General features: G+C 38.1%; 1 protein-coding gene and 1 non-coding gene across 2 annotated transcripts; one reads left to right on the top strand and one right to left on the bottom strand.

Moving 5' to 3' along the window:
- The first annotated feature begins 2,419 nt into the window (after positions 1-2,419).
- On the top strand, positions 2,420-2,534 carry LOC127984601 (U5 spliceosomal RNA). Its single transcript, XR_008160621.1, has one exon. It is a non-coding gene; the product is annotated as a U5 spliceosomal RNA (small nuclear RNA).
- A 5,725-nt stretch (positions 2,535-8,259) lies between these two features.
- LOC127984186 (transcription initiation factor IIA subunit 1) lies at positions 8,260-17,826 on the bottom strand. Its single transcript, XM_052586706.1, has 10 exons — positions 17,587-17,826; positions 15,724-15,825; positions 15,473-15,629; positions 15,316-15,380; positions 14,495-14,552; positions 12,005-12,138; positions 11,121-11,222; positions 10,772-11,023; positions 10,486-10,575; positions 8,260-9,746 (listed from the first exon to the last, which is right to left on the bottom strand). The coding sequence occupies exons 1-10, from the start codon at positions 17,614-17,616 to the stop codon at positions 9,639-9,641; spliced, it is 1,098 nt and encodes a 365-aa protein (XP_052442666.1). The 5' UTR covers positions 17,617-17,826; the 3' UTR covers positions 8,260-9,638.
- Positions 17,827-18,550: the final 724 nt, after the last annotated feature.

Here is an 18,550-nt window from a genome sequence, read left to right as displayed (position 1 = left end):
CGGAGTGTCAGGTGAAGTTGAGGAGGGAGACTTTGTTACTATTTAATGGCTGGGTCGTCTGTCAGAGGCTGTGATGCATGACACAGTCCATGAAGAAACTGGGAGATTAAGAACAATTTGCCAACAGAAAACGTGATCGTAGTATATTGTGTTTGAGCGATATCTTTACACACTTTCACGACTTCGTTTTTAAGTCTTCGTGGAATTCAGGGTTAAGTTTGTGACATTGTTGAGATCCCTAAAGGAAATATTTGAGATTTCTTAAGGGAATAATCTGAAAAGCAAAAGTTTCCACTCCGTTTAATCTAATTGCTGTCTAGAAGAAGCATCTGAGATATTAGAGATCTTAAGGGATTTAAAAAATGCTGATATAGTTAGATTTTCTGTGCCACCCGAGGAATATAACATCGAACAATTTCTGTCTTTGTGCTCTTTTCTGTATTTGGTTTTTAGCAAAGTCAGCAAAGCATGCTGTGTAGTTTGTGTTGGGTCATTTGCACAGCAGATCCTCAGAATAATTACACACAGAGGCACTCAAACACAGGCATACTGTACATGAGCATAAAATGGACTTTCAATTAGAAAAGACACAGCAATATGCAGGTTTTTTTTTCTGACATACAAATCCAGGTGTTTCATTCAGACACTAAACTGCAGAATCAGTGCAAGGAAACTATTAAAAACACTTAGGCCTATATGTTATTTATACATGTTTAAATAAAACTCCCTCCAAACAGAAAGAAATATCCAAGTCATTTTTAAGATTTTATTTGCATTTCTCCTCTTTACACTCTCAAAATGTGCCGAAATTGTACCTTGAGGAGTATAAAAGCTTGTCACTGGACAGTACCCTTAAAGAGAAACTTTGTACCTTCTTTACCCCAAAGAGTTCATAATAGGACCATATGAGTAATGCTAGTTTAAGGGTACTAATATGCACCCTTCAGGGGTAAAGAAGGTTCAAATGTGTCCCTTTAAGGTTACTGTCCCAGTGACAAGCTGTTGTAACCCTAAAGGTACAATTTCTGCATTTTTTTCTGGCAGTGTAAATATATAGGCCTATTAAAAAATAAACTTAATATTCCTATTCATTGGTTATATATTAAATAATCTACAAACTTTTGAAAACTTGCTTTTATATCGTAAAAAGGGGCGTGGTCAATTGTAAATTGGCTTCTGGTCTCATCTGCGTCCACTCAGTCCAGCTATTTTTAGCTGAGCTAAACAGTTGGTTTTGCTGCTTGATATTGAAAGTTGGGGTGTTTTTTATCATATTATTTTAATGTATTATCTTAATTATGAGCACATTGGTTTGTAGTGCAAACAGTTTTACCGTTAGCTGCACGTTGTTGTTCTCCTCATTATATCGGCTAATTAACCGGAAGTCTCACCAATAGGCTTACTTCCCCTTTGAAGAAAATGGGTGGATAAATTTTGAAAAAATGTGGTGATGACCTGTTCATATTTTAAATCAGTACTGAGGTAGGCTACTCGGTCATGATTAGCTAGTTATTATTCATATTGATGTCCTAAATTGTCTTAAATCTAGATTCGTATAAATTAATGGAAGGGTTATGCCTATATTTTAAAGTAACGTTAATGAATGACATTTTTAGCGAGGTCGCCAGGAAGACATTACATCGTAAGGGTTTGATGATGCGTGAAAAGTATGATTAATGCTGTAGTTTGCTATAATGTTCTTCTTCTTTTTTTTTAATGTCAGGCAATCTTTCAGCAAATGTTAAAAGTGCAAAAAAAAAGACCATCCTCGTTTGGTGTCGCTTGAGTCGCCATCCAGTGAAACAGCTCGGTTTAGAAAGTCCCCTGAAGTTGTGTGAACCATGAGACTGTTGTAAACGTCCTCAAATAATGATACTAAACCAGCTGAAGTGGTTAAAGAAGGCAGCACACCGCCTGGGGAGAGATTAGTGATAATCGACTCATGTTTCTCTCTCTACTCTGCACTCACAAGAGTTTATAAAGTTTATGAAGCTCCAATCAGATTTAGCAGGAATGACCCGAGATGGTTTCATGAATGGACCTGTTATAATAATTTAACGACAACTGTTATGATATAACACAGTTTATATGCTTTAGTGTCTTTATAGAGTGAAGGTCTTTGGTCAGATCTCAGAGTCAAGGGAACTGAATGGGGCATGACGTATCCGGAAGACCACGACACGAGCTAGAGCTACCCACAATGCAACACGACACGTTATATTTCACACACATTTCTAACGTTTTTATTAATTGTATTTGATTATACTAGCTCGGTAGACACATGGATAAGACTCTTTATCGATGTTGCTGATGTTCAGGTGAGTTGAACATGTCTGATAATGATGAACGTGTCTCTTACCGTCGTTACGCTGCGTGTCGTCATTGATCTGAACCTCCTGCTTCCCTTCAGACAGTCAGTACACTCTTGTTTTTCCTCAGATCGTATAAATCTTTCGCCTTTTACTAAAGATTTCCGTGGGGAAGAACACTATGAGTATAAACTAATTTTTTGATGCCCTGCACATTGCGGGGCTTCCTTACGTTGTGAAAAACAGACATCAATGAGTTGATAAAACTAAATGTTTCGACGTTACATTTCACATCTGATTGAAATAAATGTCATGATGTGACAATTACAGATTCAAAAAACTATCACATGAAATCGCTAATTTCTTATTTTATTGAAATGCTATGTCACTATAATCTATGAATTTTCTGCAAAACAACTAGCTTGTTAAATGAATACTCTTTATATAATTTAGAAGGAAATGTGATAAATGTTAAATAATTTATATTACTTTCAATATTTATCCTTGTTTCATTGTACATTAGGTGGATGTTGCTATTTTTTCCATGTTCTTAAGTTTGAAATATAAAATATTGTAGATTCACTAAGTTAACACTTTCGATTAAAACATTCATTAGCAGATCACGTTATTGAGAATGTTATTTTGTTAACAATGCCTTCTTTCTTGAAGTAATATTATTTTAACAAGAAACTAACATTATTATTAACTGCACACAAAGTTAAAAGCCATAAAACAATAAATCCTGCGATGGTTTTCAGTAAAGTTTCTGGTGGCTGGTTGCATGAACTTCTAGACTTGGTCATATACGCTTCATGTGTGGTTTTCATTGTAGTACTTATTCTAAATTACAGGACAAGATGTGTAGTTAGTAAGGTAATTCATTACATTATGAACAATTACACATTTTAGGTAATATAATCAGACTGCTTTTAGATTTCTTTTTGACCCATCTCGATTTTTGCCTTGATTTAAAAAGGATAATCTTGTACCATACTGATATAAAAATACAAAGAGTTAGAAAATACATTCCAGTTGTTGTTATCAATAATATGAAGTGCATTAAACATTGTATTTCTTCAAGTTATCCCAAACTGGGTTTGTGAAGGAATTGCAGGGGGTTTGTGAGTCAAATGAAAAGCTAATCATTAATTAAATGAAAACAAACAACTATAAAAGGATAAAAAAAAAAAAACACCAAAAAATGAAATATTGTATTTGTTTACTTGCGTGTTATGTGACCGTAACCATTACACATTCAGTTATTATACATTCATCATGTATAAAGTGGTGGAGTGGCAGTCTCCTTGTTATATAAGCTTGTGGGTGGGTGTTTATGTGTGTTTTTTTCATTGCATGTGCATGTTACAGAATATCACCTTGCTCTTCCCTGTCTCAAATGTTTCAGACAAGCCTGGGATGCATGCATACATTCATGTGTGTAGGTATGTACATGTCTAACCACAGGGCCCCTGCCCATATCGTATTGCTAGGACCGTCGTGTCTCTCCTGGTCTGAAATAAATCCGTTTCTGCATCAGTTTAGCTTTACTGAACCCTGCACCGTGTCATGGCCTCTAGAGCCATTAAACCCGTAAGGTCACTGACCTGCATGTGAGCCAAGTCTGATCTTCCCATTACACTGCAGACAGAGACGCCTCTCCCAGTCCTTTATTCCACTAGCAGAGTATTGATGTCCTCTCAGAAGATACAAGAGCGTGGTCAAGAACAGTCAGTGCACTTTAGATGAGATCCAGGAGACTGTTTCTGGCCTGCAGTGCTGCCATCGCTCTCGTTTCAATCTTTCATCAAACAGTACACCCCAGCGTTCAGCTGCTTCTGGTCGCTTCACTCCCTCATCGCTCTCACAAACACTTTTCTTCCTTTTGGTTAGGCGCTTAAAGTGACTTCGTAAAGACCTGCTTGCTATGTCCGACAAGCCATGCCTTTCTCATGCCACGCATTGTGTTCTCATGCAGTGAAAAATAAATTGCAGCAAAGTTTCAGCTTTCAAATTCTGTAATTCATTTTAAAGAAATGCAAACAATAACTAGCATTTTGTGGCTCTTTAATGTAGCGATCCTAGTAGTGATCATCTACACTACTAGTTACAGCATGAAATAAACATGAATGAACATGAGAAGGTACAGTATCTTGTTTCAAATGCAGGAAGAGTCATCTTTTCAAGTTCAAGGCCACCGGCATTAATCTACCCCGTCTGTTCATCTGTAATGCCCCCGAAACTGAGTCAAAATATTAACAATATGAATCATGTTTCTTGACTATTGTCTTTCTACTGCTTGAATCATCTGCTTCCTCCATTACATAACCACTGGGTTATGCGTGCATCCAAAAACGTTCACTAAGTTTGAACTGTCAGGACGTCCACATGGAAAACACACTTCAACACACGGCCCTCTGTACATGTGAACAACCTGCCGGGTTTCAGAGGACACTGAAGAGCTGAATGGTGGGTGTAGATAGTGATAAATATAAAAGCTCAGGGCTACTGCTGTACTTTCCACAACCACACCATAAAATACCTATTTTAAAGAGTGGGAGATAATCTGCTGATGTTGTTGTAGGCGTTAAATTCATCTGAAACCGAGGCATTAACACAGCTGTGCTCTCCATTACAAGCCTAATGGAGTGTGTGTGAAGATTGATGAGGCATATAAACCCAGATGGTGAATATACGCACACTTGTGTGGCTCTGTGACCTCATACGAAAGGAACGGATGGGACAAAGGGACTTGTAGGTATTAGGACATGGACTGTGATTGAAAATTCGAGGCGAATGTCATCGAGATAAAATGATGGAGGAAGGAGACTTGTGCTGATATGGTGCTCAATCAACCTCAGAGAGCAACGCTGGCGACCTGCAGCAGAAAAGTGCTGATTCAGGAGGAACGAGGTGTGGACCTGGAGGGATTTTTTTTTTTTTTACTGGAGATTAAGCATTTATGTCGTGACCAAGGAGGAAGAAAACTTGGTTTTTAGTGATCCTCCCTAAATGTTTTGTTCTTGTAAGTAAAATCATGTCCTTTACTTTACATTTCTCTCCCCAGTCATCATCACTATATCTGTGAAGCAGTTTCTGTACAGTCTAGTCAGTACTTTAATAAATTTACAATATGATTATGATTTATGGGCAAATTATTTTTGCAGGGAATATCGCCACCTGGTGGACTGTTGCAGTAAGGAGCAACGTTTTCAAGCAGATCCAAGTACACCCGGCTGCAGCCTGCAGATCGAGGCGGGGCTGCACCTGGGGTGTGGTTGCACGTGCAGCCCCGCCCCATACCTACTCTGATTGGTTCAATCGTCTTTCATAGACTTACATGATAGGAAGGAAATGTGTGCGTAGTTGGTGTAGGACGGAGAATGCTGTTTAAAAAGCTATACAGTTTTACAAAGCCTTTACTATGATGCAGTTTTTTGTTAACTTGACTCACTATGTCTGATTTATTGAATCAAGAGATGTTAGCTGCTGCAAGTTTACTCTTCTTGAAAAGTTTAATTCACAAATGAATAATTGGGACATTCTAAAAGCACGCTTAACGTGAAAGTACGCGGCTTTATGCATTAAAACAGTGTTTTAAAAAGACCAAACTCATTAAACAAATTATTAATATAGCATTCTATTCACAGACAAGCAGATATGAGCACAGAATACGAACACAAAGCGTTTAATTTCCACCCATAACCTGGTTGTCTGTAAATAAAGTGTGTTATTAAAAATGTTTACTGAGTTTGGTCTTCATAAAACACGTCTTAATGCATTAAGCCACATTTAACGTAGAATGTCCCGCATCATTCCAGCTGATTGAAAAGAATCGACTCAATGGTCACAAAATGTATATCGGAGAAGATACCAATTTAATATAAATAGATGATACTTTATAAAGTTTATCTCAATATTTGACAGTGGCTGCGAGACTTCACTAAGATAAGAGCACAATTATCATGAAATGCAACGGTTTACAGGTATGTCCTTTCAGAATCATCACTGACCGATAGAAATAAAAGTTTATCGATTTCTTCACTTTCAGATAACGAGGAGCAGCATATTTTTCTGAAATAAAGGGAAGAAAAGTCTATGTTTTGCAATGTAGTAAAGAAAATTAAAAGTTTCATAAAAATTGAATTGGCAGACACATTAGAATATTGCAGTGTCATTTATCAACTGCATGACGGATAATTATATGTAACAATAATTGTCTTGTCATGCTATATAGATTAAAACAGTAATGATACACCCCTTCCATTTTCCTTTCCCATACTCTGATGATATGAAATAATCCTATTTTCTAAAATTATTTAATTAATAATTAATTCTTCTATCGGAAGACCTGATCGTCTTACTGTGGATAATCAACCCAATTAATTTACTATATTCGTATGTTAGTCTGAAGATCATCTTAATTTAACAAAACAATAATTTCAGGGACATGGCGAGTTACAGGCTAATGTTTTTTTATGTTTGTTCTTTTGTGCATTATGAAGGCTTTATTAAACTGTACAGCGTTTTTAGCATTTTAAACAGCATTCTCCGTCCTACACCAACTATCATGTAAGTCTAGGAAAGACGATTGAACCAATCAGAGTAGGTAAGGGGCGGGGCTACACGTGCAACCACACCCCAGGTGCAGCCCCGCCTCGATCTGCAGACTGCAGCCGGGTGCTTCTCAGCAGATCATCATCATCAACAGGCTCATTTAATGCCTCGACATACTGTGGCAGTATTATTGGTATTGTTAAACCCATTCAAAATACATTTACATTTTCAAGGGTGGAAAATGTGCGAACATGCAATGTTATATGACACTAAACAGTAGAGTATACAATATTACTGTTTCACTGTACTTTTAATCTATTAAACACTTATTATATATAAGATTATATAAATCTTTCTGACCCCAAATTTTTTTGCATGGTACAGAGCGTTCCTTTTTAGGGATACTATATTTGAAAGGGGTCATCAGATGCGACATGCACTTTTACTAGTTGTTAGTAGTAAAAAAAAAAGGGTGTTGTTTAACACTACCACTGAGAGATTTTAACCAATGTATTTATTTATTCACCCTCAAGCAATAGGTGTATATGGCTTTCTTCTTTCAGACAAATACATTCGGAGTTATATTTAAAAAATTCTGCAGGATTCACAATGGCAGTGAATAAGGGTCAAGGTTCTGAAGCCCCAAAAAAGTCCATCCATCATAAAGAGTGCTCCACACAGCTCCGGGGGTTAATAAAAGGCCTTCTGAAATTAATAGATGCATTTCTGTAAGAAAATTATTCACACAAAGCTTTATAAACCATAATATCCAGCTTCAGCTAACTGAACATGAGTCTGTGAATGATAAAGGACTTCGGTGTAGTATAAGCTCTAGCGTAGGGATGTTCACTTCAGTTATTCTCCTAACAACAGACACTCGTTAACCAATTATTAACAGACAAGATTCATAATTAGAATTGAATTAAATTAGAAAGCAACAGTTCGGTCTAAATTTATTTGTTTTAATTTGTTTTGGCTTTTCTTTATATACCCTAGCTTCTTAGATTTTTAATTATTGGGTCACAAATTAGAAATACAAAATGAGCATTTGTTAAAAATAAATAAAAATGGAGGACTATATTATAAGCCAAGACTAGACATTTAATAACTACAACTGTATTCGTCTCAAAGGGAAAAAATAAACTCATATGCCTAGGATTGCTTTAGGGTGAATAAATTATGGACTAGTTTTAATTTTTAGGTGAACTATCCCTTTAATAACCCACACAACAAATGACAATAAGGGAAAGTAGTTTCACAGGCAGAACATTTCATGACACTTAAAAGGTCAGTTTCAACAGATTTCAGGCATCCACCCCGAACAAGAACAAACCTACATGTGAATAAGTTTTCAGATGGCAAGTTGCAAAAGGCAAATGTAGCTCAAGAATGAGAGTCCATTTTAATAGTGCTTTAATAAAGTTCAGAAAAGGCAAAATAAAACTCAATGTTTCAACAAGATACTAAAGATCTCTACTTACATAACACAACTTTCATAGAGATGAGAATCAGAGACAGAGCAGTTTGATTGTTAAAACAGTATATGAATAAACATGTTCCCTCACAGTAGTTCTGAAGTTTTCTTTACTCACGATTAGAAAAGCGAAGCGAAATGTACAGTTCGTAGGATTTGTTAAAGGCTCTCCCCCTTTAGACAAAGGACCTGATACCTAAATTAAATCTGAAAGGCACAAACAAGGAGAAAAAAAAAGCCCCAACACTAGTCCAAGCCATTTCGTCAAACAAACGTACCAAAATGTATCGATAGTTTCAACTGCTGAACATACAGACACCGAACACAGCAAACTGTATGAGGGCACATCTTAAAAAGCCAGACTAAATACTATAAAACAAAAATAAAAGCACCCTAACAAAGCTCCACAGTGCACTGAATCAGGTGCTAAACTCCTCCTCTGAAAGGAGCACTTCTTCCAATAAAAGCACAGTTCGGTTTCATCAACGCTGCCCGAGCTTCAGGAATAAATACAAACTACTAGAAATGTGTAAAATAAGCCTGACCGCAAGTAAAGAATGAAGGGTGGCCTGACCGAGCACTTCATTGACACCTAACACAACAGCTTGCACACAAACACGCAGGACAACACGAGCTCTGTCAGAGCAGATCTTTAGTCAGAGTACAGTTAGAAAAATCCATGACGGACGTACAAACACGGCAACAATTTCGTGAGATCGACAATTTTGCACTAAATTTGCCGGTTTTCATTGGTATCTCTGCTGTTCAACATAAAAAGGTCTAAAAACATAGCAATTACGGAAGGAAATTATGGGAACACAGTTGTTGGTTGCTTGTTTTAGTGTTAGTGGAAGGTGGCGAATGGTGATGAAATGGTCCTCGTGTTGGACGATTCACTGGATTCAGATTACTGACCTAGCTACGGAAATTACCAACAAACACGCGTGTGGATGCAGTAGAAACTGGCCGTCTTAAAACACCAGAGTCAACTTTAGATAACGCCAGACGCTGAAATTGGTTTCATTCATCTGAGGGGCAAGAACATTGTTCTAAAAGAGAAGTTATGGGTCCTGTGAAACTCTACAGGTAAAAGGGCCATCTTAAGAGGGGGGGGGGTGGAGAAAGAAACAAATCTCTTGGATGGCACACGCTATTTTCATGCCGCTATCATTTAAACAGCACAGTAGCACTGGGACGTTACTCTTCAGCCCCTGAAGTGGGAATCTCCTGAAATGTACAGTTTCAGGTCTCGATGTGTCTTGCCTTAAGAGTGCACAGTTCTGGGTTCAGTTCTTTACCATCTACCACTCTGCATCTCCAATGGCTTTGGAGAACACGTAATCCCTCCCGTTCAGATTCATTATCCCGTCTTTCAGGTGAAATTTCCATTTGTTCTTACTTCTGTGAATCTGAAGAACAAGACATCGTCTGAATTTAATTTCATGGACCATAACAAAAAAAAAAAAGTTTGCATTACATTTCTAAAGGTTTAACATGTCACCATTTTTTATGTATTCATTTTGTTCTCTTTAAGTATGAATTTTTCCTTATGCAATGTCAGATTTCACATACAGTAATATAATTTTTTCAAAATACATTTCTATGTAATCTGTTAAACGAATACATACTTCCCATACAAATGTCCAATTTCACTTTAACATTAAATAAAAACTCAATATTTTTGCATTTAATTTGCAGGTTATGGATTGTGACCGTTTAATAGTTTGTTTGCATTTAATGCCACTCCAGCTTCCGTGGCTTTTTCATGGCAAAAAATAATGGCTGAATTATAGCATGTTTTTATTTATTTTTTAATTCATGTAACTTATTTTTGCTAAAAACCCAAACTGTATTTGGCTCTACTCTGGTAAAACTATCTTAAAAAAGAAATTTGAAGATAAAAAAATTAAAATTCTCATTTTGCCAGCACAGGTCACATTTATATATAAAACTGTGGGAATCTATGCATTCTATGTAGACCCAGTTATCACCCATTTAAGAGAAACGTAATAAAAAAAAAAAAAAAAAAAAAAGAATCCCTGATTATCATGGTTTAAAACCTTCAATCCAGAATAAACGTGTATATATATATATATATATATGTATATATAGACTTACAAATGTGTTAACACAAGTGACAATACTAACCTTGTCATACTGGCAAACCACCACGTTCTCAGTGTCGAACAGCTCCTGATCTTCCTCATCACTGACGTCATCTCCACTGTTCAATGGCTCCTAAATTAAAAGACAGTTTGTCTATTTGACAAGTCTATGATTGGACCAAACTAGACACTGTCCAGCACATAAATATCATTTATATACCTTTATATATCTTTATTCATCTTCAATCAGTTTTGAATTTTAGATACTCCTTTTATCAAATTACACATTTAATGGATTTTAATTAACAATAGCACCATCCAAAGAGTACCTCCTCCACTTGACCATCTTCTGCACCATCTTTCTCCTTGTCTTCATCCTCGTCCTCGTCATACTCGTCCTCCTCCTCTTCGTCCTCCTCTGAGGACGTGTCTCCTGCACCGTCCACCTGGAGCACCATGGGAGGTTGCTGCGAGGCCTGTGTCTGCTGTGGCTGTTGTTGCGGTGCCTGTGCTTGAGGCTGTGGCTGCGGTTGAGCAGCTCCCTGCTCCGGCTGCACAGCCATCGCTGCTGCCTGCATGACCTAAAGACATGCAACTCCCCTCAATACACGCAAGCCTCATGCATTTTTCAGTATCGAAGACGTGTACTTTATGCTTGAGGTCAGGAGTTCTGCTGACCTGAGTGTTCTGCTGTACTTTATTTCCTGTGAGGACAATCTGCTGCGGCTGGATGATGACTCCGGTCCCCTGGGAAAGACCTCCCTGAAGAGGAGTCAACACCTACATGAAGAGAAACACACATTCACTGCACTTCGGTTCTCATACACAGATCAGTTGACTCCTCACCAAAAAAAATAAAAAATAAGCTACAGTAAAAACCTGGTAATTGGATAATGGTAAGTTTCCATACTACATATGGTGAAAATAGTAATAGATTTACTGGAACAATACTACTTAAATTTACTTTACCACTGGTAAAAGTATTATCCATTTAAAATGTTTTTTTCAACATTAGGGCAGTTTTACATTTTATACGATAAATGCACCATGGTGTTTTTTGTATGACAATATTTTCAACTTAAATATATTAGCACTTAGCTCACTTTGTGAAAAAACTACCTGTGACACATTCTGACTCATGACATGGCTCTCTTTATGTAGGTAAAAAGGTAAAATCACTTTACCACACAAGTATATTATATATTATTTACTTGCATGGTAATTAAATCTATGCAACAAAAAAAAAAAAAAAAAGTAAAAATAGACAAAGCTAATTACACTCAATTTTATCCACTGGAGTAACCCTGCAATAGTAAAACCTGCTCTACTTCCATCAGATATTTTCCAGTAAAACCATCCTCCATCAGTTCTGATATTGCATTTTAAACCAGACATGATCCGACAGACTTCTTGCATTGGTTGTCTATGATGAGGACCTCTGCTGACTCGGGAAACAAATCCCACTCATCAAGTGCATAGACGTAGTCAAAACACACCCTGCAGTGACAGAACTAGAACAAACGTGTCACTGTTGTGTGTTCTGTGAAGTATGAAGCACTGACCTGCTGTATGACGGGAGCCTGCACAGCTCCAGGCTGCATCTGTGGCAGGACCTGCTGCTGCAACAACATTTGCTGCTGGGGCTGAATGAGGTATTGAGCTCCATTAGAAGCTCTGACCACCTGCAGGATCTGACCTGAACACACAGAGAGATGGGCTTTTTTAAAGGCATTCACACTTGTGTTAACATGCAGAAAGTTGTGAAAAATGTAAACTGTGAACAACACAAAAGAGAGATGACAGAACTTGAGTCTACCAGGAATTTATTGGATTGTAGAAAGAGGACGTTGCAAACGAAATGGATGATTAATGCGAGTGAAAGGCTGCTGGCCAGTTAAAATTATTAGCTTATTAAACAAAGCTTTCACAATAATGATGCATGTTAAGGGGTGGATCAAAGAGAATCACAATGATATCCCTGATTTGAACTAGGTCAACCGATATATCACCAAGGCCGATATATCGGCCGATATTTGGCTTTTTTTTCTTTATATCAGCATCTGCCGATAAATATTTCTGCTTGGCCGATTTATTCGAGGTGACTTATTTTGACTGCACTGAGAACTCACATTCTCCTTGTTTACGGTCTAATACAGATAGAAGTCTAATAATCGTTAAAACAAAAAGGAATTCATGTAGACAAAAAGTATTATAACAAAGTATTATAAGCAAACATGCGTTTATATAATTTAAACAAATCTGAATGACAAATGAACATTTAAAATTTCACAAACCTTGCAAAATCCAATTGTGGGATCTTGTGAATTGTGTACGTGATCTGCATGATAGTGTGTTCTCTGTGTGATGGTCAGTCCGCTTTAATGCTACAAACTTGTTTTCAAATTATGATGCGCTTTACGCATTTGCCCACCTTCATATTACATGGTCTTAAATTAAAAAAAAAAAAAATAATATATATATATATATATATATATATGCTTTCTATCACCCATGCTTTCCAAGATATCAGTAGTCAAAAAAAAAAACACAAGTAAAACTTTAATTTCGGTCGACCACTATTTTGAACTACCGTAATTGCTCAAATAAAAACCTGAACCTTATTTACCTGAAATGCAGAATGTAACTCTTTTATCTGAAGCAGGCTTTTATTAGAGGCAGGCCTTTATTTCTACTTCAATCCGTTTGATAAGTAATTGTTTTAAATAAACCGTTTTAAAGCTGCAGTTGGTAAATTTGACGCTCTAGCGGTTAATAAACAGAACTGCTTGCGTCTTGCGGAAGAACATCGTAGCCGGAACTACTTCTCTCTGTTTATGTCTATGAAGCATCACAAAGGTACTGGGTTACTCCGCTGCGGTACCCCCGAAGCAATCTAAAATAGTCAGAATATAAACACTTGTTATAGGTGCACCCTATATACATTATACATTTATATACATTTTTCTACATTTTGAACACAAACAAAGTTACGGACCGCAGTATCATCAGATCCTATGTTCTCGAATCCGACTGGTTCCTGACTCGAGAAATGCTCCGGCAGTGGGCGTGTACGTTCGTTATCTTGCTCTGCTGATTATCCACAAACATTTCCCCCTGGCCTTTATTTGTCCGTGTTGACCACGCCCCTGGCCACTATAAGAGGCCCGGAGTTTATTTGACTACCGTTTTTTGTTTTTTGAGGAAATACGGTACTTTTTATTAATAAATTTGTCATCCAGACACTTTTCCAAAGCAACCTCACAAACCAAGAGTTATGGTCAAAAATAACTTTGGTCTGATTATAGATTGCATGCTTTAAGGGGGTCATGAACTAAGAAAACAATTCCCTTGATCTTGACATTCTGTAAGAGGTCATTGTACTATAAAAAATATCCCGCAAGTTTCAGAACTCAAAACTTTGGCAGTCTGCCAAAACGACAGTTTGTGGAATGTTCTACTCTATGATTGACGTAATAGTGTGGCTAAACACTGCCTCCGCAGAAGGTGATCAACAACTGCTTCTACATCACTGCCTTTAGCCCCGCCCACCACTTCACCCAGAAAAATGAAGAGCGGCAAATGCAGCTCTATGCAGAAACCAGACAATACACTTTATTTGAATAACTTTAATCTTAAAGATCCAGACCGCATCAGTAAGACTCCTTTGTTCACTTCATTTTACTGCAGATTAGATTTAAAACAAGAAACAATTTGATGCAGGATTTTCAGAAAGGTAGAAACTAAAAGACGATGCTGTGCTGAGTACATTGAATCCGACAGTAATGTCACATAAGTGTATTACTGGAACACAGTTCATTGATGGAGCTGATTATCTGAATCGGGTGAGAGAGCAGAGCGTGTGCGGAGCAGGGGGACACGGGAAACCACTGCTTTAGAACACCGATTTTGAAACTTGTGAATCCATTAGAATCATTGGAAGACAATTGTGATTCAATTATGGAAGTGAAAAAGAATTTGATATGCATTCAAGTTATTTTATAGTCATCTTGAGGCCCAATGGTTGAGAACCACTTAAGATTTTAATGTCTTACCTTGATGAGTGATAAACTGTCCGACACCTGCGGGTAAAGCCAAAGTTGTTGCTGTACTCTAGTGAAACAAAAGATTGAAACAAGAATTTAATCCACAGAGAACACGCATACATTAATGATCAGCTAGAGAGGCAGCGAGCACAATATCCTCGCTGGAATCTGCTGTGTAATCTAATTTGAAGTCGCCAGCTTTGTCTAAACCGTTTTCTAGGAAGACTCCACTCATCTTTTCTCCTGCTGGCATTAATGCTGATCCTACAGAGTATTCACATGTACAGAGAACTACAACCAAACCACGCCAGTCATTCACTGTCAGTGGGACATTTCTGCTTCGTGAGTAACTGTGACTGTTGGGGGATGATGCTGGCATGTTCAGATTTGCATCAAAGTTGGAAAAATGAACAAGTGATGCAGTCAACTCTACAGGCCGTTCACACAAATGACAACAACATTGTATTAAAAAAAAATTATTCTAAATTTAAAAACCGCTATAATGCCATTGAGGAACAATAAATATCAATGGAATCACTTTCAGAATGACTTCAGCTCATTAATGATAAACACCCCAACAGCCAATCAGAGTCAATCCTGCTTTAAAGAGCTTGAGCATTTAAAGCAGCAGACAAACAACGCCCTTAACCCAAGCAAACGGAAACAGCAGAGCTCACAATTTTCAGTTTATGTGAACTCTGAACTTCAAACCTTAAATCAAGTCAAAGTGCAACAGTAACAAATTTTATTAAATGCATGAATCAAACCAAAAAACATTTACTTCAAAATTCCAAACACTAACACGTGAATTAGAAGAACTCGACACTCACCATTCCAGCGCTGCCCATGTGCTGGAAAATCTTGGGATCCTGAACAATGACCTGCTGCGGAGTAGCTGAGAAGAGACACACAAACAGCTGACTATTAGATATTTACTGGATCTTATTTCATTACTAAGAACACGTGCATGTCCGGAGCAGGCCTCACCCTGCTGCACTGAAGGCAGGAGGACTTGCTGTGGTTGGGTCTGTGGTTGCGTTTGCTGAGCTTGTTGGGCTTGCTGCTGTTGAGCTTGCAGAGCCTGCTGCTCCGCCGTATGAAAACCGTCCACCGCCTTGGACTGCATCAGCTTATTCTCCCACAGCTGCTCAGAAACAGAAGAGCAGCAAAATGCAGGTCTGAATAAACCATCGATCCATGCAGCAGATTAGTATTCATCGTAACATCAAACATCTTACCGTTTTCAGCTCCATCAGCACCTGTTCATCCACTCCTTCATCAAGGAAAAGCTCTCGGACTTCACTGATGACATCCTCCATCACTGCTCTGTACACTTTAGGCTACAATGAAAGCAAACATACTGAAATAACTTCTTACTAACGAATTACAAAATATTACAAATCAATGTAATGAATTAACAATTGGTCCAGAATATCAATTCATATAATTGGTTTACAAAGTGGACTAAAATAAAACTGTATTACTATAATACTGTAACGTATTGAACAAAGCATTTCTTGGCAATTTGATTCATGATGAGCCAAGAAACAATGATTAAGATGATTTGGATTGAACTGCGAATTTGACAAATAAGGAAAAATTTTAATTTTAATGGTCTCATAACAGAAGTTGTTAAAAAATAAAATGCACTTATGTTCACAGTTTGGCTTCATGACAACTATCAAAAACATTTACGGTTTAAATCTTTTTCAGGCAAACACAGATTACTTTTTGTATTGTATGTAAATTACAAATATATTTTTAAATACATAAATATATTTGGTTTCTAACACACTTCGTTATTTAGTGGAATCATGTCTGCAACAAACTGAACCGGGACAAAACAAAGCAGTAAACATCGAATGTGTGCCTAGATGTGGAGAGTAAAAACACACGTCAGTGCTTCGACGGAACATCGGGGATGACGTAATTACGCAAAAATACTAGATTGTTTTTCAGCCAGCTCTCTGAAACTGAACCGTTCAAAAGAACCGATCTCATTGAGTCTGACTCCCCAATCACCATTTGGTAACCGGGTCGAAGTCAAAGCAAAAAATAGACACACAGCGTTCATGTAACGCGTCCATAATGGCTGCTTTGTACATAAACAGCGCGTGCAGCACGGCCAAAATGAAACGATATTCAAAACACACGCACTTCCGGAATGAGAAAGCAAACGTCTTTCTCTACCCAGAAACCACATCGCTATGGCGCCACTAATACACAGCTTCTCTAAAAATGAAAACAGGCAGCGGGCTCGCGGTCTGCGTCGCGTCCTGTCCGTCGGCTCACTATTTAAAGCGCGGTCTGGTGTTTATATGCAGAGCCGGTGACGTAGCGCCGAGTAGCACCTTCCCATCCCGGGCCGACTATATTAGAGCCCCGGTATGGCTGTATAAAACCGGGCGTATGAGAGAAGGAAGGTCAGAGGAGGAGAGAGACGCAGACGGTAGCTATGGTGAAACACTGTAGTGCTCAGGCTTCCGTGAACGGGCTTTATTGTGAAAATCGGGTCGTGTTGGGGTTTATATGCAGGGGACTCGGTAACATTGGGGGTCGTGTAACGTTACAATTCGTTAAAATGAGATTGTTGTGATGTAACGTAGCTTAGAAAGGCTTTAGTTGTAACGCGGGGCAACGAACAACACGACTCGGCTCTTATTTGAAATAAACGCAGATCTGTTGAATTTGTTTTGGTGTAATTTCAGACTCCAAGGGTGCTTTAGTAACAGACTCTAATATATCGAGTTAACTACACGAAGAATGCGAGCAAACGTTTTATTTTCCGCATCAAACACAGCTTTTTATACGTAACAATGTACCAAAGTCCGTGTTAGTTTAGCACTTTAATGCGCTTTTTCCAACACATAATAAAGCTTACTGCAATGGATCAGAGCCACTGTTTTCTCCCCATCAGCAAACACTCACACACACACTTCCCTACAAAGAGCTCAGATGGATCAGATTGTGTGTGTACGTGTGCCTAATATGTTTTATTATTGAAAATGCCAAGTGTGGGTTTGGTTTAAATGCGCTGCGTCTAACTACAATGCTTGGACACGTGTGTGATTAGGAGTATGAAGGCGTTTTCTGATCCTTACCACTTGGTTCGAGTTAGCCGAGCTCGCCATTATGAGCGGAAACAAACACACCGCGACTATCAAGCAAGAACCCCAAAAACCATTAAAAAAAAGCACAGAAACACCTAAAACGTTTAAAAAGTTGCCGATTAAAGTTTCTGGAAATAAAAACACAGCGGTTTACGGTCTTATTCACAGTCCCAGGGCTGCCGCTCCCCAGCCGTCCGTCTTCTCCGGTCCTCCGCCTTTATATACGGAGCTGCGCGAGACACAGGGCAGGGTCAAGCGGGCGCTGTACGAAGTATCGCGAGAGTTTGACGCGGTCTTACATCGAACGCGACGGGGTTAGTCAGCAGATCCTGGATCAGCCCTTCGCTATGGAAGCTGTAACAAATCCAGCCGATATATCTTTAAGCTTTATGTTTTTAAAAACGAATTTAAACTCTCAGGAGTCGCTCTCTCATAACATCAAAGTTTGCCTCAGGGTTATGCTTAAATTGCAGAATTAACACAAGATAAATGATTAAAGCAAGCTATGGTGAAATGTATAGCTAGTCCTTCATTGGATAATACAAGCCTGAAGGAGTTATCATGTTGTTCACCACAAGAGAGCGATGTGTACCACTTCATAAGAAACTACTAGTTCTTATCTTAAAATGTATTTTAATCATTCTTTTTCTTGTGTTTTAACTAACAGTGTCAACATTCTTGGAGATAGATATTTAAAGACGTTTACTCCTACAGGGAAGTGAGTTACTAGCCTACCTCATTAGAAAGTTAAAGAGTGGATTGTCTACATTCAGATCTTTTATTCAGGTTTTAGGTGCCTTTACACAGAAGCCTTAAAGCTCAAAATTCAGTGTAAAGATACTATGCCGCATAAATACAGACTAAATTATGCAGCTTGGACCCACGTCAGACCTTTGTATCAAAGGCAGTTTATGCTATGCATTTATGCCTCCTCTGAGAAGCGTTAAACACCTAA

The sequence above is a fragment of the Carassius gibelio genome, chromosome B20 (genome assembly GCF_023724105.1).
Source record: "Carassius gibelio isolate Cgi1373 ecotype wild population from Czech Republic chromosome B20, carGib1.2-hapl.c, whole genome shotgun sequence".
NCBI lineage: Eukaryota > Metazoa > Chordata > Actinopteri > Cypriniformes > Cyprinidae > Carassius > Carassius gibelio.
Note: the sequence above shows the minus strand (reverse complement) of the source record. Positions and strands in the feature narration are given on the sequence as shown.